Source organism: Haliotis cracherodii, unplaced genomic scaffold (assembly GCF_022045235.1).
Source record: "Haliotis cracherodii isolate W230 unplaced genomic scaffold, xgHalCrac1.p SCAF_9, whole genome shotgun sequence".
NCBI lineage: Eukaryota > Metazoa > Mollusca > Gastropoda > Lepetellida > Haliotidae > Haliotis > Haliotis cracherodii.
In genome coordinates, this window is record NW_027266343.1 from 20,503,147 (window position 1) to 20,529,100 (window position 25,954).

General features: G+C 39.0%; 1 protein-coding gene across 6 annotated transcripts in view; it reads left to right on the forward strand.

Moving 5' to 3' along the window:
- The window catches only part of LOC139453302 (lymphocyte cytosolic protein 2-like), a 68,802-nt gene extending 44,877 nt beyond the window's left edge, over window positions 1–23,925 (forward strand). For 5 of the 6 annotated variants that reach the window (XM_071234951.1, XM_071234954.1, XM_071234955.1 and 2 more), the window contains 11 exons: window positions 452–488; window positions 1,313–1,356; window positions 1,956–1,998; window positions 3,753–3,782; window positions 10,465–10,512; window positions 12,649–12,711; window positions 14,034–14,071; window positions 16,657–16,737; window positions 18,111–18,266; window positions 18,890–19,038; window positions 20,226–23,925. In XM_071234951.1, coding sequence (XP_071091052.1) covers window positions 452–488; window positions 1,313–1,356; window positions 1,956–1,998; window positions 3,753–3,782; window positions 10,465–10,512; window positions 12,649–12,711; window positions 14,034–14,071; window positions 16,657–16,737; window positions 18,111–18,266; window positions 18,890–19,006 — 657 coding nt within the window. In that variant the 3' untranslated portion in view covers window positions 19,007–19,038; window positions 20,226–23,925. The remainder of the gene's footprint in view (window positions 1–451; window positions 489–1,312; window positions 1,357–1,955; window positions 1,999–3,752; window positions 3,783–10,464; window positions 10,513–12,648; window positions 12,712–14,033; window positions 14,072–16,656; window positions 16,738–18,110; window positions 18,267–18,889; window positions 19,039–20,225) is intronic. The other variant, XM_071234953.1, reaches the window with a different exon arrangement.
- The last annotated feature ends 2,029 nt before the right edge of the window (window positions 23,926–25,954 follow it).

Sequence of the window (25,954 nt, forward strand, 5' to 3'; positions counted from 1 at the left end):
TTACTGGGTAGCGGTTGCCATCATATTGCTTCATATAGCTGATCATATTGGATTCTGCAGTGCATTGACAGAAACATGTATTACATGAAAGCTTGTTGAGATTCATCTGTCCACAAAAACTAAACATTTTGTCAACTGATCCTTAAATAAGAACACGTATGTCAGTTGGTGTAAATGTTTAAAACACAATATCATTGAGTAAACTTGACAAATTTGGATGGGATTGTGATAAATTAACAGGAACTCATGAAATTTAATGTTTGACATTTTGAAAGTATATTTTCAGAAATAATAGATGCACCATCTTTTGTTGACATTGATATCCACAGATTCAGGGAGCTACATGCAAAAGTTGATGTCATTCCATGTCTGGGGGATGTGATGACTTGTCCTTATTTCCCCATCATAGGGAGGACACAGGGTAACTGATGACGTATCTTTGTCATTTCAGGATGACCGGCCACCTTTGCCCCCGCCAAGCAAGTCAGGTACTGCCTCCTCTTGTGTGGTGACTTTATGTAGTCTTGTTGAAGCACTGGCTGTCTATATCAGTTGTATCCCCCTCAAAGATATATACAAGATAATGGATTGAGTGGCAATCCATATATATTTACATTTATAACATTTGGACGGGGGATACAGGTGGAAGGCTTTTCACTGTTACATATAAATATTGATCACGGCTTCATTACAATGATGCAAATTTCAGTTTGAGAGCCACAAGAATTGGTGGTTTGTGTCAGTATTACTGCCTTGTAAACTGTAATCCATGACTGAGGTTTGTAATTAGTGAGACATCATAGGATTGATATTTTGGTGTGTAGCATCACACTGGTAATTCTGAAAGATGTGTCTCACAAGATCCACACTTATATTTTTGTTACTGGTCTGATTGTTTAGACTGCAACCATCTTGTCCACTGCTTACACTAAGTGTTCATATCTTCAAAATTAGAACATTTGTTATTCTATATCTGATGGTATCAATACATACAATGTAAAGCTTGCTTGATAAGTTAGCCAGTCAGTTTGATCTTAGAACAAGACTGGACTGGTGTAGACATTGTGTTCGTTGACAAAACCAAGAACATGTATACGGTCAGTTGTACATTCTCTTACCTTTTGTATGCTTGGGTCACATGGACAAAACACATCTTACATTGTCACTGGAACCTATGATTATGTTCCAGTGTCAGATAGAGTGGTTGTCACCCTCTGTGATTCTGTACAGCTGTCATGGCTATAGGTTTATGGTTCCTTCTAGTCTATGGAAACATGGGAAACTGATGCTCATTGTTCTCTGTACTGTGTAGGTGGCCGGACGGGTGGCAGGCCTCCCCCTCAGGTTCCACAACAAGTAAGTACCACAATATATTGTTTTATCCTTCACTCATTGTTGTGGTCTTGTACTCAAAACACCTTAATATACTAATTCATTGTTTATTTATTTGATAAAGTTGATAAAGAAAGCTATATGTACTATATGTTTCCCAGTAATAACTCTAATTTGTAATCAGAATAGCAGATAACTTATACAGGAGGGTCCTAGTGCCACATTCAAAAAGAAATACCTATCTGTAGGAGTGAAAACAGCTATGTGGCACTTCTTATCGCCTATTTATGACCTTTTATCTCCTCCATTGGAATGTTTCTCCAACATAGAACTTTGTTTCTCTACGAAGGACGTTTAATCTAGTAGAGGCAATCTTAGGCCGACTGTGTCCTCTTCTTTTCCCACGATTCATTACAGCTATAGGGACTACAATGTAATTGTCAATGATTTACTAAGGCTAAAGGGAATATGGACCACACAGAAGTTAATTTCTATGATACGATACGATTCGATTGCACGATAAAAGTCCAACATAGTTTTTGTTTTTTCTCCTATGGAGGAGATGAAAGATGTTTTCACATTGCTCTAGGACATTTCCATACGGTGTACTTTGTTTTGTTCAGGAACAAGAATTATATGAGCCAATGGATCAAGGAGAATTGTCAAGTACGTAAGATTTCTCACTTTTTCTTTCTATACTACTTCATTGTATGATATCCTGTCCAAAATTCAGCATTTACTAACCTTTTAGTTAGCCCAAATATCTAATGATCGATATTACTTACAGGATCATTAACATTTGGGAAAGGATTTTTGATAATTCAGTTAGAAAGCAATATAGTGCTTTTGGTGATTTGTTAAGAACATGTATTTTCCATTGTTTAGTTTGTATCATGTGAAAATACAGTTAGCACCCTTCCTCAGTGCCCATGGGTTTCACGATGGTAAACGCCAGTGACCTGGGGCTTCCTCCCTCATTGGTAGGACTGAAGTCCTTTGACAAGCAGGCTTAAACAACATACCGTATTCGACGTAATAAGCGCCCAGGGTGCTCTCAAAATTAAAAATAGGGGGCTCTTATTAGAATATAGTTTTGGTGAAAGAGTCGAAAGATCGTAAATTTGATGGTTTCTGCTGACAGCCTGAAATGATACAAAAGAAAAGTCTGTGCGTATTATACACAACAGATATATTATTCCAGAATTTAATTGCCTCTAATTAAGTGTCCATATTACACACAAGTGTGTATTATACACGAATAAATGTACACGAATTGTGTACATTGATCAGTCGTGCTAATTGGGATTGTTCACTAGCCAATATATTGGCCAATATCGCCGTGGGTGCTTATTAGAGCGGGGTGCTTATTACGTCGAATATGGTAATACACTCACCCTGTAGGAACATGGCCACTTTTGTAATATGGACTTGCTCGAAATAAATATATAACACAACAGTTAGTATCTAGATGATGTTGGAATGAGAACAATACCGAAAACAGTAACAGGGCAATTAACCATTGCTTTGTTTTCAAGACGAGTACACAAGCTTGGAACTAGCGGCAAGTGAGAATGATTTTAACCTTGCATACCTGACCCTCATGCTTGAACCAGGGAAATAGCTTCATCCAGCTGTTGTATACCTGCTTAATTCTATGTAAATGTCTCCTTGGGAATTCCAGGGCCTCATCTTTATGTTTTTCCCGGCACCCCACGGATAATTGCTCCTGCTATTGACCACTGGTTTGTCTGGTCCAGGCTCTATTAACTACAGGCTACAGGCTACAGCTGTAGTATTGCTGACTGGTGTGAGAAATTCACTCACATCATAGCTCAATGAATTTGCTAAAATCTTGTTTGTTTGTCATAGAAATAGCTCCCCAAAAAAATTCAGACACCATCTTTTTCTGATAAAAAACTAAGTAAACCATCAATTTTGTAAGCATCATGAATATTAATTATTTGTATGGACCCATTGTTCTATTGTAATTACATGAAGAAGTTGTTCCTTTTCCTGTATGTGATGTATTAACATGCGTGGAAACTCTGGCAGGGTCAAGGTCTCAGAGAGATCTACATATTTGGTCAGAACCCCACTCCTTCTAGGTCACACCCGACCCTCATCCAAACTGATTCCAACCCTTTTTGACCAGTCAGCCCCATTCCAGTGGAATCATGTTGAATCAGTGACACCTCCCCCTGATCTCTTTGTGATGTCCGTCTAATCCCGTGGTATCCCACTACAGCATCCAACCCACTCACTCACCCTGCATACACCAATTATTGAACATTTTGTGTAGACTGTATTGAAATGAATACGAACATGGATCTTAAATAGCCAGGGAAAGGCAGTGATGTTGAAACTACCAACCATTGATAGGGCATTTTTCATGAGACTTTATTATTCATTTTATTTTCAAGATGACTATACCAGCTTGGAACAAGCATCAAGTGAGAATAGCTGATAACAACAGCTTCAGTAACCATATCTCCATGCTGCTCCCTATAAACCATTTTGATACTGACTTATCGCTACACAAACGTACGGACTGTTCTATTATGTTTCCCGAATTGATTCCTGATTTGGAACATAACATTAAGTACATGCATCGTAATCCCACTGAAACTGCATATCGATTTGCTTCTTAAAATGCTTGCTCTCAAATATGTGTACTTATATTTTCGATCATGCAACTTTCTATGTACATCTTGGGCTGGAATCATCAAGAGGGAACAGACTTTTCAGATCATGACGCATGCACTTTGCTAAAGCATATGAATTGCGATAAAGAGTGGATTTGGAAGACACTATGGGACAGCCATAGCTCTGTATAACACAAGTCCAAATAATAATTGTTCCTAGGAAGCAGCACAGATACGGTTACCACAGCTACTAATAACCCCAATATGAGCTTGTCCTTGAATACTTGACTGTGATGCTTCAACAAGGTTAATAGCCTGAACCAGTTGCCATTGTATACCAGTATATTGACATGTATCTGAGTTGTAGCTTGGCGCTTATTTCCATGTCTCCGTAGCAATTCCAAGCAATTCCAAGCAATTTTCCAGCAACCCATGAATAATTGATGATGCTATCAACCACTGATTTGTCCCAGGCAGGCTCCATTAATCCATGGCTGCTGTGATGCAGCTGAAATAAGGCTGACTGGCATTTGACATTCACTCACATTATCCTTCCATACAAATCACCTCATTGAATTTCATCCATCTCTTGTCTTTTTATGTGAAAATGTTTCTAAAAAAAAAATCTGTAATAAATGATTTTTCTGAGATAAAAGTAGTCATCACATTAGTAAGCGCCGCAAGTGTTCCTGGCTTTTGTGTGGAATACATTGGTGTATTGAAGGTTATGAATGAAGTTATGTGTTGATTCCCAAATTAAAACGTGAAGATAAATCCAGAAATCAATTTGTACGAAACTAAATTGTGAAATCAGTAAATAACCTCACAGGATCAATGTAAAATAAACAAATTACATTGAAACACGCAGGATTAGGCTTCCAGTCATTAAAGACACTACAGTGGGTCAAAGGTGTGGCAGCAGCAGAATACATCAGACCCTAATACCAACACGAATGTTCAGAATTTGGCACAGTTGAATATCTTGACTGAGGCATTTGCTACAGTCTTGGATCCAGTGTTGGAAGGAGGTAGAAAAGCTGCTTTTGTCTGATAGGTATCCTGTCTCATGTTGTCATAGAGGCAAGCCTCGAATCACCCTTGTCCCGCTTGTATACAGGCACAGCTAGGTTAGAAACTACATCAAAGCGTATCAAATCATGCAATGAATTGACAACTGTTAACAAGTACCGCTAGCGGCACTCTCTATACTGGGAGGGTAACAAAGGGGTCAAGCGCTGGGAGGCAGTTTGCACTAACAACCACAACTAAAGGAGTTGACTCAAATTAATAGCTTCACTACCACAACTTGATATTGTATGAGTGCTTCAATCAGTTTCCTGCCACTTACAATCAACAGTTATTACCTGTTACAACAAAACTACTACAACATAACAATTATTAATTTCCAGTGATATCCCATCTCATTTCAATGGAAGCCAGCACCCAGTGCTATTGGTATCCAACTAATTATCTACAGACTAAAACACTGATATTTCACGCACTAAACATGCAGACTAAGAGATGAGAGTTGTGGTTTTCCTTCAACTGTTGTTTCCAGTATAACCATGTGCAGTGAATTGCAGGGACAATATGACCAGACAACTGACACTTTTCACATTAATTTCATGGTTTACAGTAGACAGAGTTAAAAGGGTGACACATATATTGGTATGAAGTGCAGAAGAGTAAAATATATAGCCAGGGAAAAAGATTTCAGTGAGCACATACTGGAAATGGCAAGTGAAGACATGTACAGGTGCTATGTAGACAGTTGGTGATTAAACTCAACAATTCTCAAGTACAAGGGATTTGATGAGTTCCTCTCAGCTGCTATCCATGGTTGAAGCTGAAATATGAACTAGGGAAAGTCAGCTTATGATAGTTTCCCATGTTTTATAATGACATGGCCCACTTGAGACAAACCGTAGTTACAGCACAACTGGCTTTGTATTGAGACAAACCGTAGTTACAGCACAACTGGCTTCGTATTGAGACAAACCGTAGTTACAGCACAACTGGCTTCGTATTGAGACAAACCGTAGTTACAGCACAACTGGCATGGTATTGAGACAAACCGTAGTTACAGCACAACTGGCATGGTATTGAGACAAACCGTAGTTACAGCACAACTGGCATGGTATTGAGACAAACCGTAGTTACAGCACAACTGGCATTGTATTGAGACAAACCCTAGTTACAGCACAACTGGCATCGTATTGAGACAAACTGTAGTTACAGCACAACTGGCATTGTATTGAGACAAACCGTAGTTACAGCACAACTGGCATCATATTGAGACAAACCGTAGTTACAGCACAACTGGCTTCATATTGAGACAAACCGTAGTTTCAGCACAACTGGCATGGTATTGACACAAACCGTAGTTTCAGCACAACTGGCATGGTATTAAGACAAACCGTAGTTACAGCACAACTGGCATGGTATTGAGACAAACCGTAGTTACAGCACAACTGGCATCGTATTGAGACAAACCGTAGTTACAGCACAACTGGCTTCATATTGAGACAAACCGTAGTTACAGCACAACTGGCATCGTATTGAGACAAACCGTAGTTACAGCACAACTGGCATTGTATTGAGACAAACCGTAGTTACAGCACAACTGGCATGGTATTGAGACAAACCGTAGTTACAACACAACTGGCATTGTATTGAGACAAACCGTAGTTACAGCACAACTGGCATCGTATTGAGACAAACCGTAGTTACAGCACAACTGTCATCGTATTGAGACAAACCGTAGTTACAGCACAACTGGCATCGTATTGAGACAAACCGTAGTTACAGCACAACTGGCATGGTATTGAGACAAACCGTAGTTACAGCACAACTGGCATTGTATTGAGACAAACCGTAATTACAGCACAACTGGCATTGTATTGAGACAAACCGTAGTTACAGCACAACTGGCATCGTATTGAGACAAACCGTAGTTACAGCACAACTGGCATGGTATTGAGACAAACCGTAGTTACAGCACAACTGGCTTCGTATTGAGACAAACCGTAGTTACAGCACAACTGGCATCGTATTGAGACAAACCGTAGTTACAGCACAACTGGCATGGTATTGAGACAAACCGTAGTTACAGCACAACTGGCATGGTATTGAGACAAACCGTAGTTACAGCACAACTGGCATTATATTGACACAAACCATAGTTACAGCACAACTGGCATCGTATTGGTGGTATGTTGTTCCTACCGACAGACAGCTGAAGTTGCATTCTATTTACAAAACAGAACCAGCACCCATTTTGTGTGATTTTCTAGGCCTGTGTTATTCAATGTACTCCACTACTGCAGGCTTGTGCTACAACATATTTCATCCACTGCTTAGTTAAGTTGCTCACAAGACATGTATTTCACATTCCTGGCAAGTACATATAAAGAGCTACCCACCTGAAGTTGGACCATTGAATGCTGAGTTCTGAGCTTATGTCACTAGGTTTATTCACCAACATATTGTGATACATTTGGTGAGTATTTCAATCAAACAATTATCAATCATATGTCAATCATATGTCAGTCACATGTCAATCATATGTCAATCATATATCTTACCAGTGTGAATTCCTGCTTGCATTCTTTTGACTAGTATAGGCTCCTGTGTGTGTGAAATTTTTTATCTCTTTGCTCCAGTGTACAGTGATATTACAAAATGACAGTTAATAATGTTTTTGTAGTTATTAATATGCTAGATACAATAGTAACTCTGTTTATACAGTCTGGAAAGTGTAACACTTTAAGGTGACTAGGACGAGAGGTCCATGTGAACGGACATTGCCGTTAACTTCCATTTACCTTTCTACTTCTTCACCTAAAGGACAATGGAGAGCGTTTAACATCTAAGGAGTGTGCCGGGCATCATAATGATTTCATCATGATCATTCTGATGGGAAATTGTAACTTGTTTTCATCAAATCAACATCTTAGAATTCTTAAGATAACAACGTCAAAGCCTTTTGTTTAATATTTGCTCACAGGGGCACAGGTGGTCAGTTGTCGCAGTCGCTGACATTCACAAGGCAGAGTTGCATACATTAGGCAGGCGCCATCATCCTGTGTGGTGGGATACTCCGCCAGATCTGCCCTGATTATATGAAGACGTGTTTGTACCAATCACGGGCTTGTTGGGGTCGACGAAGTGATCTACGTCTAGGATCTGCATCCCTTTGTTCTTCTTTGCCCCTTTTAATCTAGCACACCATGACATAGCTGAAATAATGTCCATAGCTGCAGAAAACACATCTCACTAACTCACTTTAGACAATGTTGCAAAGATAATGTTTCTATTCTATATTTCTCAGAAACAATGCTCTTCCAAGTGTATTTATAGTCGCTACTCTTACATGTTTCTTTTAAGTTCCTTTGAATATTTTACTGATGTCATATTGTGTTTACCATTAAGTTGATACACCACTGATATTTCATACTCCCACCAAAGTTGAAATACATACAGTAAGTCAAGTAGCTATCACACCAGCTTATGATCCCAAACTCTCTGGGAAGATTGTTGTGACTATGAACTACGAAAAGTTCATGACCTGTTTCTGTGAACAGGAAGACATTATCAATAATTATGTGCACAATAGAGACCCAGTGTTATGGTGGGAGACCACACAGATATGGGCAGCTTGAGCTTTCTCCCACCGTGTGGAGGTACGTGATTCTGTGTCACATGACTATAAACTATTTTCGTTGTTACGTCCATGATGTGTGAGACTTCAGAATCTCTTGTTGCTATGTACATGATATGTTTGACTTCAGAATCTCTCTTTGTTACATCCATGATATGTTTGACTTAACAATCTCTCTTTGTTACGTCCATGATGTGTAAGACTTCAAGATCTCTCTTTGTTATGTCCATGATGTGTAAGACTTCAGGATCTCTCTTTGTTATGTCCGTGATGTGTGAGTCTTCAGGTTATCTAGTTGCTATGTCCATGATTTGTGAGTCTTCAGGTTATCTAGTTGCTATGTTCATGATGTGTGAGACTTTAGATTATCTAGTTGCTATGTCCATGATGTGTGAGACTTCAGGTTATCTAGTTGCTGTGTCCATGATGTGTGAGACTTCAGGTTATCTAGTTGCTATGTCCATGATGTGTGAGACTTCAGGTTATCTAGTTGCTATGTCCATGATGTGTGAGACTTCAGGTTATCTAGTTGCTATTGTCCATGATGTGTGAGACTTCAGGTTATCTAGTTGCTATGTCCATGATGTGTGAGACTTCAGGTTATCTAGTTGCTATGTCCATGATTTGTGAGTCTTCAGGTTATCTAGTTGCTATGTCCATGATGTGTGAGACTTCAGGTTATCTAGTTGCTATGTCCATGATGTGTGAGACTTCAGGTTATCTAGTTGCTATGTCCATGATGTGTGAGACTTCAGGTTATCTAGTTGCTATGTCCATGATGTGTGAGACTTCAGGTTATCTAGTTGCTATTGTCCATGATGTGTGAGACTTCAGGTTATCTAGTTGCTATGTCCATGATGTGTGAGACTTCAGGTTATCTAGTTGCTATGTCCATGATTTGTGAGTCTTCAGGTTATCTAGTTGCTATGTCCATGATGTGTGAGACTTCAGGTTATCTAGTTGCTATGTCCATGATGTGTGAGACTTCAGGTTATCTAGTTGCTATGTCCATGATGTGTGAGACTTCAGGTTATCTAGTTGCTATGTCCATGATGTGTGAGACTTCAGGTTATCTAGTTGCTATGTCCATGATGTGTGAGACTTCAGGTCATCTAGTTGCTATGTCCATTATGTGTGAGACTTCAGGTTATCTAGTTGCCATGTCCATGATGTGTGAGACTTCAGGTTATCTAGTTGCTATGTCCATGATGTGTGAGACTTCAGGTTATCTAGTTGCTATGTCCATGATGTGTGAGACTTCAGGTTATCTAGTTGCCATGCCTATGATGTGTGAGACTTCAGGATATCTCATTGTTACGTCTATGATGTGTGAGACTTCAGGTTATCTAGTTGCTATGTCCATGATGTGTGAGACTTCAGGTTATCTAGTTGCTATTGTCCATTATGTGTGAGACTTCAGGTTATCTAGTTGCTATGTCCATGATTTGTGAGTCTTCAGGTTATCTAGTTGCTATGTCCATGATGTGTGAGACTTCAGGTTATCTAGTTGCTCTGTCCATGATGTGTGAGACTTTAGATTATCTAGTTGCTATGTCCATGATGTGTGTGACTTCAGGATATCTCATTGTTACATCCATGAATGTGTGAGACTTTAGAATCTCTTGTTGCTATTGTCCATGATACGTTTGACTTCAGAATCTCTCTTTGTTACGTCCATGATATGTTTGACTTAACAATCTCTCTTTGTTACGTCCATGATATGTTTGACTTAACAATCTCTCTTTGTTATGTCCATGATGTGTGAGACTTCAGGATCTCTCTTTGTTATGTCCATGATGTGTAAGACTTCAGGATCTCTCTTTGTTTCAGGAGGAAGCCGAGTCCCTGACCCACCTAAATCCTCCCGCCCACAACCTTGTAAGTACAAAGGTTTAATTATCACAAATGTAAGCATAGATAATTTGTTTTTCTTACTTTGCATGGGCTTGTTTGTTGTAAATTAGGATATCATGTTCAAATTATGGAAGCATGTTTACCTCAAACAAGCCATGTAAGATGTACATTGTCTGTCATCCAACCGTCATTTTTTTAATAAAAAGTTAGTGTGTATTTGTGTTATCATGAAAAATTTAATACATACATTATTCTCTTAGAAATATCAAGATTGTTTTTAATGTGTACTTTTGTATTATTGGAATGTTTCATAATGAAAAATGCTTTGTTTATATGCCTCATTATAAAGACTATTGTACTCAACAAATGTAGTGCCAGGTTAGAGTGTGTCATGTGTTAGACCTGTGCATGAGCTCAGCTACTGAGGATCATGTTTTATCCCTTTAGTAGAATTCACTAAGCCACATATACTGAAACTGGATTAGTATAAGGGACGGACAATCTAAAACAAAAATTTTGAAGTTGTTTTTTTTCAGTTGTTTGATAAGCATTACTTAACGCCTTTACACTAATCGGTCTTGCTTGACAAGGATCTATACCGTAGTGTTGCCTTTACAGCATTTAAAGAAGTTGTTATCTATAAATTGTGTCCACTTTACTTTTTTATAAATATGGAAAAGTTATTTGTCCTCAGATGTAACAAAAAATATATTTGTGTGCTGGCCATGCTGGATATCCTGAAAAAACAATCCTTGTTAATCTCCTTCTTTCACAGCACAAACATTGTATGTTTTGAAGCAGTGATCAATAATAATGGGGTTTTTCAAAGAATAATTTGTCACAAATGTCAAACTCATGTTTCACACCACAGAACACTGCTCTCACAATGTCCAGAGGACTCTACTGTACTTCCATGACAATAATAGTTACAAATTTGTTTGAGGCATTGTCATGACCCTTGGCTACTGTAGTTCATGTGATCTATGCATAGATGAGCTACAAACCCTTCTGAACATATTCTAGTTTATTATTGGTTATATATTTCATGACTGCATTCTTATCACTGTTCAAGTTTTGACTTGCTTGAATAATTATTTTCTCAAGCATCGTGTGAATCAATTTGTGTGACTGTGGTTCATATTTCAATATTTTAGAACTTGTTTTACAAGAGGGTTTTTCTGATGAAACACTAAGGGTATAATTTTGCCAATATCTAAGGGTTATCATCAAGTACTACTTCAAGACTACCAGGACCCCAGGACAGGTTCATGTTATCCATACAACAGTTATAAGTCAGTGTTAGAATATTGGAGTTATAACAGTTGTCCCGAGATAGTTTTGTGGAGTGGAACTGTGATTGTTATAAAATAGCATGGAACTTAAATACACAAATTAAATACATGAAAATAGAATAAGATATATTTGGAATAAATACCCAGATACAAATATGGCAAAACAATTACCTCATCAATCTTCGGCTTATTGTAGGGCTGGGACGGCTACGAGGATTCATACATTTTGCACATCGTTTTCTCGATTCATACCTCAATGAACCGGAAAAACTACAGTCAATACTTAATTGGTTTGGGTACTTAAAAGATTAAAACCAATCATCACTGATTCCTGAATTCACCCTGTCAACTTAATGAAATCATTAAGCTAACCAATCACACATCAGTTATCCTTGCCGCTATTAGCATTGAGTTTGCATTTGTTTTGTCATTGGCCATTGTAAAGAGAAACCTATTATGTTTTCAATTTAGAGGTTTTGAACTTCATACCTGCAAATTTTTAAAAATGCAAAACCTTATACTTTTCTGTTCTGTTTCGAGTGAAATTTACAGGTATCAAATCTGTTTGAAACCTCTAAATTAAAATCACACTAGGTTTATCCCCTTATTGATTCATAACAAATACAGTAGTCGTCTCAGCGATTGGTTTCATCAAGCTACTTCTCCATTTAGTCAATTCTGTTATTGCTGGAATACTGCTGAAAGAGGCTTTAAATCATACTCAGTTTTATGATTTGCTCACTTGGTGATTTCTTAGTTGTTTTATGATAATTGACACAAGACTTGCTCACTCACTCACTCACCGACTCACTCCCTCACTCATTAATACAGGACGAGTTATATGTTCACAAACATGTATTTTTCTCAGCTGAAAGATCAAGTCGTCCATTGCCTAATGTTCCGAGCTCAACAGAGAAGCCTGAAAGAAAAGGTACCTCTTATTACTGTCATGATAGAAATAATCTTACAGCAAACTTGAACATAAGTCGTTCCTATCTCAGTTGGACATACTCCAGAAGGACTTATACAAAGGGTCAGCATCTGCAGTATGTCATGCTGTCAATGTGTTTGTTCCTGGATGATAGCTACAGATCTCGGTGGTCTGTGGGTTAGTCCATCACAAAAGTAAAGCTAATTAAGCAAACAATCAAACTAGGGTGACGCTCCATACATTGTAGTGTGTGCTTGAAGCCTTCAAAGGCCAAAAAATTTGAATCTACGTTTTGGCTGGACTAACGAGACTAGGCATTGTTCAATCAAAATCACGCAATGAACTAGACATCCAGTTCGTAAACATGGATTTCAATATACAGATTTTGATTGACTGCAAGTTTTGCAAACGTGTGCCATCAACTGGGTGCAGACAGATATTTTCCAAATCTTTTGATGTTTTTAGTCAAGGTGCTCAAGTGAATTGATACATTTCATGAGGTAAGGCCTGTTTTATCACAATATAGATCCTGACTCTCAATCAGATTGTCTAGACAGGGCGCCCTCATTTTGTTTGCTGCAAATGCAAGTGATATGAGAGGTGGAATGTGATTGGTCAATAGGAGGGACATAGACGGAACATAGAAGGGACATTTCTCGTAATAGCCACTGGTGGCCCTATGATCAAGCCAAAAAAATCCAGCGTATTTCGGCAAGGGTGGAAACTGGACTTTTGAAGTCAGTTAACTCCCTTGCTTTGGGAAGATACCTTGAAACCTGATAGATGGCTTGAAAAGGCCTTTGATTTGGCAATCATTATAAGTTAAAACACAATATTTTACAATGATATTTTACTCTTATAATGCATCATACTTAATGTATCCAGTCACGCATGATGCCATGTGGCCTCGTAGGAGGGGAGCTGGTTGCATGCTGTCATACAGTGAAACTGTCACTCTGGATGCATCTGTTCCCCCTGAATGTTTCCAAATTAACAAATTCTGAATTAATGAATCATGAGTAATCACCTTAAATTTGTTCACGTTAAAGTGGTCCCATCAGAGATTGTCTGAAAGGGTATGTATAGAGACCGACAAACTTCAATAGCATAAGTACCAGTAAGTCAGCTGAAGGCTGTGGTTCAGGAAATGACCTGTTGTCCAATACATTAAGTCACTTAGTTAATATATCATACTTTTTATAATATGTAAGTTTTTTGATACATAAAAATATATGAAAAATTATGTGGTATTAATATGCTTGTTACATGCATCAAGAAGTGACAGTGCTGTATTATGATTGGCTGATGATTGTCCATTTCAGCGAGGTCAAAAAATGGCGTTCCTTCATCACCAAAGCGGGTGAGTTGCCACAGTGTTGTTTTTTCAAGTAGAGAACCTCCGTGGTCCAGTGGTTGAGGATCCGCCGGAGAGCGGAAGATCCAGGGTTTGACCACGGGCCATGTCATACCAAAAGATGGTACTTGTTGTTACCCTGCCTGGCACACAGCATTAAGGTGATAAAACAAGGACAGGTCAGCTCATGGGTAGTCATGGTAAACTATGGTATGTTATCTAAGTGTGCTAGCACTGTAAAGTGTAAAGTCCAAACTAGTACCGGTATTAGTCACTTCAGCTCAGCTCATGATTATACTAACAAACTGGCTCAAACACTACACAAGAAATAGATGAAAAAAACAGTTGAAATATCAACACTGCTGAAATAGTCATTCTAAGATGCACAGGGCTTGTCTGTTGGGCTGATGTCACGGCTTGTCGTCTTGTATTGTGTTAGGCTAGTCTGTTGGGCTGATGTCACGGCTTGTCGTCTTGTATTGTCTGTTGGGCTGATGTCATGGCTTGTTGTCTTGTATTGTGTTAGGCTAGTCTGTTGAGCTGATATCATGGCTTGTCGTCTTGTATTGTCTGTTGAGCTGATGTCAAGGCTTGTCGTCTTGTATTGTCTGTTGGGCTGATGTCACGGCTTGTCGTCTTGTATTGTGTGTTAGGCTAGTCTGTTGAGCTGATGTCGTGGCTTGTCGTCTTGTATTGTCTGTTGAGCTGATGTCAAGGCTTGTCGTCTTGTATTGTCTGTTGAGCTGATGTCAAGGCTTGTCGTCTTGTATTGTCTGTTGAGCTGATGTCGTGGCTTGTCGTCTTGTACTGTGTGTTAGGCTAGTCTGTTTGGCTGATGTCACGGCTTGTCGTCTTGTATTGTCTGTTGAGCTGATGTCGTGGCTTGTCGTCTTGTACTGTGTGTTAGGCTAGTCTGTTTGGCTGATGTCACGGCTTGTCGTCTTGTATTGTCTGTTGGGCTGATGTCACGGCTTGTCGTCTTGTATTGTGTGTTAGGCTAGTCTGTTGAGCTGATGTCAAGGCTTGTCGTCTTGTATTGTCTGTTGAGCTGATGTCACAGCTTGTCGTCTTGTACTGTGTGTTAGGCAAGTCTGTTGGGCTGATGTCACAGCTTGTCATCTTGTATTGTCTGTTGGGCTGATTTCACGGCTTGTCGTCTTGTATTGTCTGTTGGGCTGATGTCACGGCTTGTCGTCTTGTATTGTCTGTTGGGCTAGACTGTTGAGCTGATGCTGATGCTTGTCATCTTGTATTGTGTGCTATTGTGTTAAGCTAGTCTGTTGAGCTGATGTCACGGCTTGTCTTGTTTTGTGTGTTATTGTGTTAGGCTAGTCTGTTGGGCTGATGTCACGGCTTGTCTTGTATTGTGTGTTAGGCTAGTCTGTTGGGCTGATGTCAAGGCTTGTCGTCTTGTATTGTGTGTTAGGCTGATGTCACGGCTTGTCATCTTGTATTGTCTGTTGGGCTGATTTCACGGCTTGTCGTCTTGTATTGTCTGTTGGGCTGATGTCACGGCTTGTCGTCTTGTATTGTCTGTTGGGCTAGACTGTTGAGCTGATGCTGATGCTTGTCATCTTGTATTGTGTGCTATTGTGTTAAGCTAGTCTGTTGAGCTGATGTCACGGCTTGTCTTGTTTTGTGTGTTATTGTGTTAGGCTAGTCTGTTGGGCTGATGTCACGGCTTGTCTTGTATTGTGTGTTAGGCTAGTCTGTTGGGCTGATGTCAAGGCTTGTCGTCTTGTATTGTGTGTTAGGCTGATGTCACGGCTTGTCATCTTGTATTGTGTGTTAGGCAAGTCTGTTGAGCTGATGTCACGGCTTGTCATCTTGTATTGTCTGTTGGGCTGATGTCACGGCTTGTCGTCTTGTATTGTGTGTTAGGCAAGTCTGTTGAGCTGATGTCACAGCTTGTCATCTTGTATTGTCTGTTGGGCTGATGTCACGGCTTGTCGTCTTGTATTGTCTGTTGGGCTGATGTCACGGCTTGTCGTCTTGTATTGTCTGTTGGGCTGATGTCACGGCTTGTCGTCTTGTATTGTCTGTTGGGCTGATGTCACGGCTTGTCGTCTTGTATTGTGTGTTATTGTGTTAGGCTAGTCTGTTGAGCTGATGTCACGGCTTGTCATCTTGTATTGTCTTTTGGGCTGATGTCACGGCTTGTCGTCTTGTATTGTGTGTTGAGCTGATGTCACGGCTTGTCATCTTGTATTGTCTGTTGGGCTGATGTCACGGCTTGTCGTCTTGTATTGTGTGCTATTGTGTTAAGCTAGTCTGTTGAGCTGATGTCACGGCTTGTCATCTTGTATTGTGTGTTAGGCTGATGTCATGGCTTGTCTTGTATTGTGTGTTATTGTGTTAGGCTAGTCTGTTGGGCTGATGTCAGGGCTTGTCGTCTGGTATTGTCTGTTGAGCTGATGTCACGGCTTGTCATCTTGTATTGTGTGTTAGGCTAGTCTGTTGAGCTGATGTCACGGCTTGTCATCTTGTATTGTGTGTTAGGCTAGTCTATTGAGCTGATGTCGTGGCTTGTCGTCTTGTATTGTCTGTGGAGCTAGACTGTTGAGCTGATGCTGATGCTTGTCATCTTGTAGGATGACCTGGAGGAGTATGAGTGGTACCACAAGAACATCGAGAGGCCGGCAGCGGAGGCCCGACTTATGGAAAAGAGGGAGGTGAGTTGCATCTACCAACCTGTGTGTGATGTTTGGTGGGGTGGTCTGATAAGTAAAATTGTTAGGCAATACTTATGTCAGTTTTCAGATACATCACTTCTCATGAAATGGGCAAAAAATACCCAAAAAGCAATCTTTTCCCTTATGCTAAATGCATGGGGTTTTTTTATGATGAAAAAGTAGTCGTAGTCCAGAGCTCCAGATAAACTTTTTGTTTTTGGGGTATTGGATTTCTATTGGGTAGCCACAATTATTTGTGGGTATTCAAAACACATACCCATATGTTTCTTTACATTTGGGTATTTAACTTGAAAACCTGTTTTGTAACATTCCCTGTAAATCATTTAAAACCAAAAGAATAGTGTTATACACATGTTTTACCAAATGTAACTGTCCGTAAATGAATTTCACGATCAGTTGATACGCAGTCATTGTATCTGTCAGTTGTAATATATGCATTAGTTTTATTTCAATAGAGTTTTTATAGTTTTTGTTGCATATTTGATATGCTAGGGATTTGATTTGTCTGCATATTTCAGTTGTATCTACAGCCTTGGTAGTCCCCAGTATCTTGTGATGAGCGCCAACTCTAGATGTTCCCATCAGTGATATCAGTGGAGTTTCACTATTTGTTTGTCACAGAAAGGAAGCAACAACATTTCTTTATTAGCCTAATTTGCACGAATTAAATTCTCTATTTAACTGCTACTAGGAAATTGGCCAAATACTGGTAATGCAAACTGAATATATCCGACTTTGGACTGTGCCTGAATATATATATTAATCTCTTTATTATGTATAAAAGGTTGTTGATAGTTGTATCATTATGTATTTGCGTCATGGGGACCGGGATCCAACAAGATCCACAGCACTCTATTGTTTGAGTGGTCAGGCTTGGTTCACTGTATGACATTGCTCAGAACATCGACCACTGGTGTGTCTGATCCAGTCGGGATTATTTACAGGCTGCTGTTCTGTAGCTGTCTTAGTGCTGACTGTCACATTAACCAACATTCATGTAAATAGGTTTGGAATGTACAATGTACCTCAAATGGGAAAACTATGCCCTACATCTACACAGTTCAGTGTAGCGAGTTGAGGGAATCATCAGCACTATAGTATTCCTCTGATTCACAGAAGTGGTGATACAACTCTGGCGGCATTAAAAGCCAGACATGTGCATCATTCAGGGGGTGATATAAATGGCAATTTTTGGCTTATCTGCTAAAATATGTAGATATTTGACATAAGAAATGGTGATTTCCATAGATTACATGCTCCAGTTAATTGTGATCAACTTTTGCCAGTGTCGTGCCAAATATCTTTGTCAAGATGGAGTTGAATGAGTGCAGGGTTCCTTGTTGATGTTCCAGGACGGGATGTACCTGATCCGGAAGAGCAAGCGTGGTGGCACGGAGCAGCAGTACACGTTAACAATCTACAAACAGGGGCGCGTCTACAACCTGCCCATCAGGAAGAGAAACACAGATGGCAAGTTTGCCCTTGGAGCAGCCAAACCAAATGAACTTGTAAGTATCATGAAACAACCACCATTTCTGTGAAAACCAAGGAAAATATCTATCAGTTTCCATGTCACAAAGTAGAATGTAACCAATCATCCCTTTATCAGATTAAAAACAATCTGTGAAATATATAATATGGGTATAAGTGTATAAGCATGTTTTTGATCAGTTTCTGTCATGTGTGACGTGAATCGTATCATTTGCCTAAGAAGAAAAGTCTGATGTGGAAATACCACGTAGAAAATATTGTGTGTGACCCAATGCTGAAGTCATCCCTCCCATCAATGGAAGGTGGAGATATCACAGATTTATACTTGATGCTCCCCTACTTTTGTGTTTGTTGTTTAACACCGCACTTAATGATATTCCAGTTATATGATGGCGGTCTGTAAATAATCGAGTCTGGACCAGACAATCTAGTGATTGACATCATGAGCATCGATCAACAAAATTGGGATATGATGATATGCATCAACCGAGCCTGACCCGATCCTGTTATTCACCTTTTACAGCAAGCATGGGTTGCTGAAGACCTATTCTATTCCGGATCTTCACAGGTATTTCCTCGACAAGTTTGAGAGAGCAGATTTGACATTGTCAAGATATAACTGAGTTTCTGTGTATTTCAGGACTTTGACACAGTGTCTGGCCTTGTGGACTACTTCAAGAAGCAGCTGATTAAACTCAACCCTAACGCCAAGAATGCAGCAGGCAGCACGAGGCTGGTCATTCCGCTCAGCAAGTAGCCACAACACACCGCTTGGAGAACCATGCCAATGTAAGTAGTGTAGCAGTCCACACTCACCCACACAGTGCCTCCAGCCATAGCTTCTCTTCTTGTCTAATAACTAGAGCTCTGATACAAGTTTTCTGGATAGGCAGGCATATATTCTGCTGGATATGGTAAATTAAGAGATTTTCATCTAAAATTTTCAAAAATGAGAAGCAGGAGGCGTATTTCTTTTTCTTGATATTATGTATAGCAAACTGTTCAAGGCATCTGGGTTCATTAACTGTTGACTGTTTGTGTGTATGGACTACTGTTATGGTAAAGTTCATGAAATAAAGAGATGGGAGCAGTGATTTCTTTGTAGGTATTGGGGACAATTAAATGATTTGTAAATGATTTGAGGGGGGGTGTTCAGCAGTGAGGTTGGGGTGGTGGGGGAAATCGAAAAAATAAATTTACTTTTGCCTTTTGACATAAATTTTGGGAGAATGATTTAAGTAAATGTTCCATCATCACTAGCACATGGTTTATGACGGATGTACAGGTCAATGTACAGGTTAGTTCTCGAGGACTTGGTCCTTGAAATGGTCAAGTAGAATCTGAGGCACGTATCATGAAGGATTTCAACAATTAGACACCTTGGTCCGTGTGGATGAACCTACTTAAAGCATGGCCAACATTTCAAGAGCCCATGCATCCAATGTTTAAACAACATTGTTTGGATAGCGGTATTATAAAAGATACTAGTATTCTAGACCACTATGCTTAACTATGAGACAACCGTGTGAGTCGGCCTGACCACGTGCACCTGACCACGTGCACCTCACTCTTTGGCAACTTGGGTTATGACATGCATGTCCTGGGGCTGTGTCCACTATATCCATCATAACAACTCCAGCACTTAATACGGATGCAATAATTATGAGCAAACAGCACTGATTAATTTCTTTTCGATATATTTGTTTCATGGAACAAATTTGCAGCTACCAAATCTCCCTGTGAGGTTAGCCTTCAGTGTGGACTTCGTGGCGACACACATTGTTTCTGAAATTGGTCTATCATCAATGGATAACACAAAGAGCCATGATCTTAGTAATGTTAGTATATATTTGGAGATGACTGATCCAGAAAATTTCAAAGAGGTACTGTGCTGATAATTCAGCATTTTTGTGCATTCATATTTCTTGATCGTCAGTGAGTTATATTTTGATGTGGTAACCCATGTACATTTTCAGGTCTTCCAATTTGGGTGTAGCAATTACTTGAGACTTCCTGTGATGGTAGTAGCTGTGTAGCTGAAGGCTGTGACAGACTCAACAACTGCTGCCTGCACTTTATGTGTGGTACTGGTCGGAGTTCTCAGTCATCGGTACAAAATATCACTGTCAACATATATTTGTTAAAGCTGCATAATCACATTTTCTGACTTTATTTTTGTACACAAACGTATTTGATGTGGGAGAATAGATTCCCAAATATGGCATTTATTATAGGAGTAAAACAGGTAAGAAAACCTAATGTCATTGTCAGGTAATAAATAATAATAAATGTCTGTAATGATAGTGTTGGTCTTGTAACCTGAACCGCAACACACATAAGACCATGTGAGGGGTACAAGATAACAATATATGTAGAGTGTATGGACAGCCATTGAAGTACTGATTGGAAAACCCAACACTTGGAGTCAGGTTCCAACTGAGAATATAAGAGCAGTAAGTAGCCTTGTTAGTGGTACCGGTAAGCACTTGCTCATGAAGACACCAGGGCAGATTCCCCACATGAGGACAGTGTGTGTGTGTCCCCAGTGTCACATTGTTTGAATACCGTTAAAAGTTACATAACTCTTATACCGTTGCAGTTATAGATTAAGATACTTTGTACGTAGCTTTGAGGTTAATGAGCCTGTCCCGTCTTTTCTACTTTTAGTGCATGCCTGTTGTAGGTCAGGGTAGTGATATATTTCGTTTTTGCTTTTCACTAATATCATATCCTAGATTCTGAGCAACTAATACAACTGTAATTCCAAATCTTAGTGAATAGGTCCTAAAATAATGATATTATAATTTATAAACATGAAATGTACAATTTATATAGTGCTATAGCAGTCAGGCTTTTGTGAGAAAAGTGAATCTGAGTTCAAGATTGTTTTAGTATGGTGGTATATATTTTATTATTATGAAAAGATTTAGAGAAATGTTTAGGTTCTTGATGTCCAAAAACATTTTGTACATAATACTGTATGACACTGAAATCAAATATGCGTATTGCACAACTGTTGTAGCTTTTATAGAGTTTTTCACTTTTGCATATTCACAACTGGTTGAACCAAAGACTTTTTTTATACAACAATTGACGTTACTTATGTTAGCTTCGTAACTTATCTCTACCGGGTTGTTTTCATGGCACAGGTAAAATGCATGGGTTGGTGGCATGCTTCGAGTTGACATAAAGTTGGTCAGTAATATGGCTTCAAATGCCTCAAACCATGCTCAAATTGTTCGGAGTTGATATGATTAGATCGCCTGAGGTGATACAGAATCCGCCATTTCATTGAAAACCTTGAAACGTTTCTGAATGAGATGGACAATCAGGACAACTTTCTGGAAAGTGTTTTGTTTTTCATAAATTTTTAACTAAGTGAAAAGTCAAAAAAAAGATTGAAGACAAATTACCAGATTGTTTAAAAAAGGGGATCTAGAACTGGATACACACACTGATGGGCGAAATACATTCGTGGAAAACATGAGTGTCTCTGACAATGTAACATTTTTAGGAAAATACAGTTGTGGATGGCCGATTATTGGGGTAGTGGTTAACTGGCGATAGGTTAATTATGTATGAAAGGAAATAACATTCCAGCATGAGAGAATTACATGTCTGCATTGAGACAGTGAACATTTAGGCCCCAGGGAGCATTCATTATTTTATCTCTAACTAAAATTAAGCTGACTAATTGTTCTATGTTTTTACAGTCATTCATTTTCAGCTATGTCAGTATTATGTAGACATGCAGATATTTCAGCTTTGGAAGTGTATATTCAGAAATGTCTTTATCCCCTGAGCACCAGCATCTATAGGACATCCGATGATTGCCCATGTCATAGTCTGTTTATTCAAAAAAAACTTATATGAACATTTCATATGTAACTCAAATTTGGGGAAAGACCATTGTCAACCTAAGTACAAATTTTATGTATTTATTACCTATCATTACATTGTGTTCAAAAAGCATAATATATATATATGTATGAAATGAGCACTGAGTGTGTTGTGGGGCTGTGCACGATGTTGCAACAATTCTGACTGTTCCCTAAAGGGTGCTTTATATTTGGGGTGACATTGATTGGAAAGTTTCATGATACAAAGTTTTTCTGTATGTATAGATAGTTTTCACATGTTAATCACAATGCGATCCCCAAATATGCACAACATTGTTGATCTCTCAAAGAGGGTCCTACATGACATTGTTACAAAGTCCACCTTGTGGACAGCTCTCAGTGTCCGTTGTATCTCAATATAGGGCACTTCAGGAACAGACATAGCAATTTGATAATTTGGGTGCCCTGTTTTCTGAATTTAAAAAAAGTGAATTGTTTTCAGACCAAAGTGGCATTAAGCTATGAGAAATTACGAAATATGTGTCCTGAGTGAACTTAGAAAATTCTGAGCCTTGGCGAGACACATTCAACATAAATTCATGAGTAACTCAGAGTTGCAAGGTTATGCTTTACATTAATGTAGACATTTTCCAAGAAAATGCATAAAGTTAAGACAACATATCAGTAACTCTATTGTTGGAGTGACATGAACAATGGATGACAACATGTTCAATACTTTGCCACATTTGCTATATGCCTCCCCACACTAAACTATTTAAACAATCAGCATGAAGCAAGAAAGTGTGTAAATCCTTGCCACTGTGGGGGAAAACCAAGTTGAAACAGGAACAAAAGGGTACAGCTAATATAACCAACAGACATCTTAATATGTTTCACAACATCTGTTTTTGATTTTAGAAAATGTTTTCTTGTCTGATAAATATTCAGAAAAGTCAATAGTTATTATAGCTACTTGGACTAGATCACTGATGTTCATTTGATACTTTAAACCAGATTTTTGTTATTTCACTGGGACCACCATTATAAATTTACTGTTTTTCATTTTGTAAGACTTGTTGCTCAAATGAAGCACACAGCATGCACTGGAACACCATTATGTTATTCTGTTGTTATAGAGCATTCCAAAGTGCGACACATTGTGAAAGGGTTGTCTTGTTCTCGAGAGTTGTTGTTGTTTGTTTCTGATCGTTGGTAGACCTTTTGTTGGAATGTGTTCATTGTGTACTACTCAACATTTGCTAAGATTATTGGCTTACTTCATAACGTTATGAAAATAGAAGACATCACTTATTAAGTTGTGTACTTATGTTTAATGGACTTGAATGAACATGCTTCAGTAACTTGGCATCAGTGAATGTTATTAATCAATTAAAGAAAGTCGCTTTCAGAACTATCACCCGGAATATCCCCATCAAATGTTGAGTAGAATGTTACGAAAGATCTTCATTGCGTATGAAGACAAGATAGACACAATTTTTATGGATAACAACTTCTTTAATACTGTAAAAAGGCGACGTTTCGGTATAGATCCTTATACCATTGTCAAGCACTTTTTTTTACAGTATTAAAGAAGTTGTTATCCATAAAAATTGTGTCTATCTTGTCATCCGTCAACTTCTAAGTAATGCCTATCAAACAAGTGCATATGAAGACCTCAGAAGAAATGGTAATGCTTCACAACTTACATGATACCTCCCCATCGCGTTGTCATATTGCTGCATAGACACTTACATTGTACCAATGGCATGCATAATGCTTGGATAGTTTGTTAAATATGTCAAAATGTTTTTGTATACAAGTTTTAATAAACATTTGACCGAGGAACTGTTGTCCTAGTTGTTCTGCAAACATCTCTGAAAACACAGGAACAGTGAAGATGAATTTGGAAGACAATCCGGGGTACAAAGGTAAAAGACAACTATGATTGTCAAAAGAGGCGACTTATGGGATCAGGTGGTCAAGCTCGCTAACTTGGTTGATGCATATCATCGTATCCCAATTGCATGGATCGATGCTCATGATATAAGTCACTGGACTGTCTGGTCCAGACTCGATTATTTACAGAACGTGTCATATAGCTGGAATATTGCTGAGTGCAGCGTTAAACAACAAACCAATCCACTGTATATGTACATACACCTACTACACCTGTATCACCCAATTAACATTCACTTACCCCATGGGAGTCTGGGTTAGAATGGGTCTCAAGTAACTTATTCTTGTGGTAAGTCAGTGGCAGGGGTGGTCACTTCACTGTGCTCTGATGGCTTGGATCTTTTCTCATGCTTTCAATCACTGGAGTGTCTGGTCAAGACTTGAATATCTACACACCATCATAATACAGCTGTGGCATTATGCAACATTTACTCAAACAATTCACTTGAACATACCTGTTCCATGTAGTCAAGATCCGCTTGAAGATACATGTATCACCTAGTTAAGTTTCAGTTAAAATTAGCTAGTTCAATTTGGGACATGATTTGAAACTTCTGACTGACAAGTCACAAGGGATTTCCAAAGTTACAGTAGAATCATATACAATTTAATCAGCATGTTCTTGGACTTGATTATGAGTTCACAGGGAACATTAAAACGTGACACATTGCAAATAATATCCCAACATTGCAGTCCAAATACCTAATTGTTCAGGTATAGAAGGTAAATTATGAGGAATGTTTTTAACATGCACACTTCCAAATAGTCTTCCTGCTTGTTCATTCGAACCATACAGCTTTGACTGGGGTCCCAGACAGCAAGAGATCCCGGGGTAGAATAGGTCTTCAGCAACCCATGCTTGCCGTAAAAGGTGACTCTGCTTGTTGTAAAAGGCGACTAACGGGATCGGGTGGTCAGGCTCACTGACTTGGTTGATGCATGTCATCGATCCCAAATGCGTGGATCCATGCTCATGATATTATTCACTGGATTGTCTGGTCCAGATTTGATTATTTACACAAACTGCCGTCATATAGCTGGAATATTGCTGAGTGTGGCGTAAAACAACAAACCAACCAACCAAGACAGCAAGTCTTACAGTCTGTGCCATTCCCATCAGCAAATGCCTATCTGTGAGAGAAGATATACGACATCTGTGGTATCCTTGTTAGGGGCGTCAGGAGCCAAGCAACATTGCCATCTCCAGCTGTACAGACAATTGTTGTGAAGGATCCTTGAGGCCTCCTTCACAAATCCAATTGGCAAGGCCAAGTCTACAGGCATCAAGGTGAACATTACATTACACCACGTTCTTGACAGCGATTGCACTAGGTCATGATCGGGGGTGCACTAATGGTTACAAGGACTCAAATGATTGTGATTGTAGGGAATAGGGGTGACTATTGGTCTGGAAATCACTATTGCGATAACTATTAATATTTAAAGAAACTATTGCGATAACTATTGATATTGCAAGCAACTATTGCGATAAATATCAATGGTTTTCAGTGTATGATTGTAGATGGATTTTAGAGTTGAATTAAACCTATGAACTGATGTTCCCTTTGAACGTGATAACCACACAAGAAGGAAGTGATCAAAGCTGACATACACCCGTTATCCCTGCTGCTCAACAACAAATAGTAAATAGTTTGTTAATTAATGAAATATTACACTTTTCTAACTGATTTAACTTCCATGATTTAAAAACTAAGATTGAGTTCCAGTGACAATTGAACACCCCCACCACCACCACCCCCACCCCACAATCTCCCATGTAACCAGTGTTCACTATGAGGAAGTAGATCACCATGAACACCTTTGAATAAAAATTTGATTGAAGAGTTACATAAGAAGAATTATCAAAAGGACCAAAAATTGTTGATATAAAAACACATAAAACATCGAAC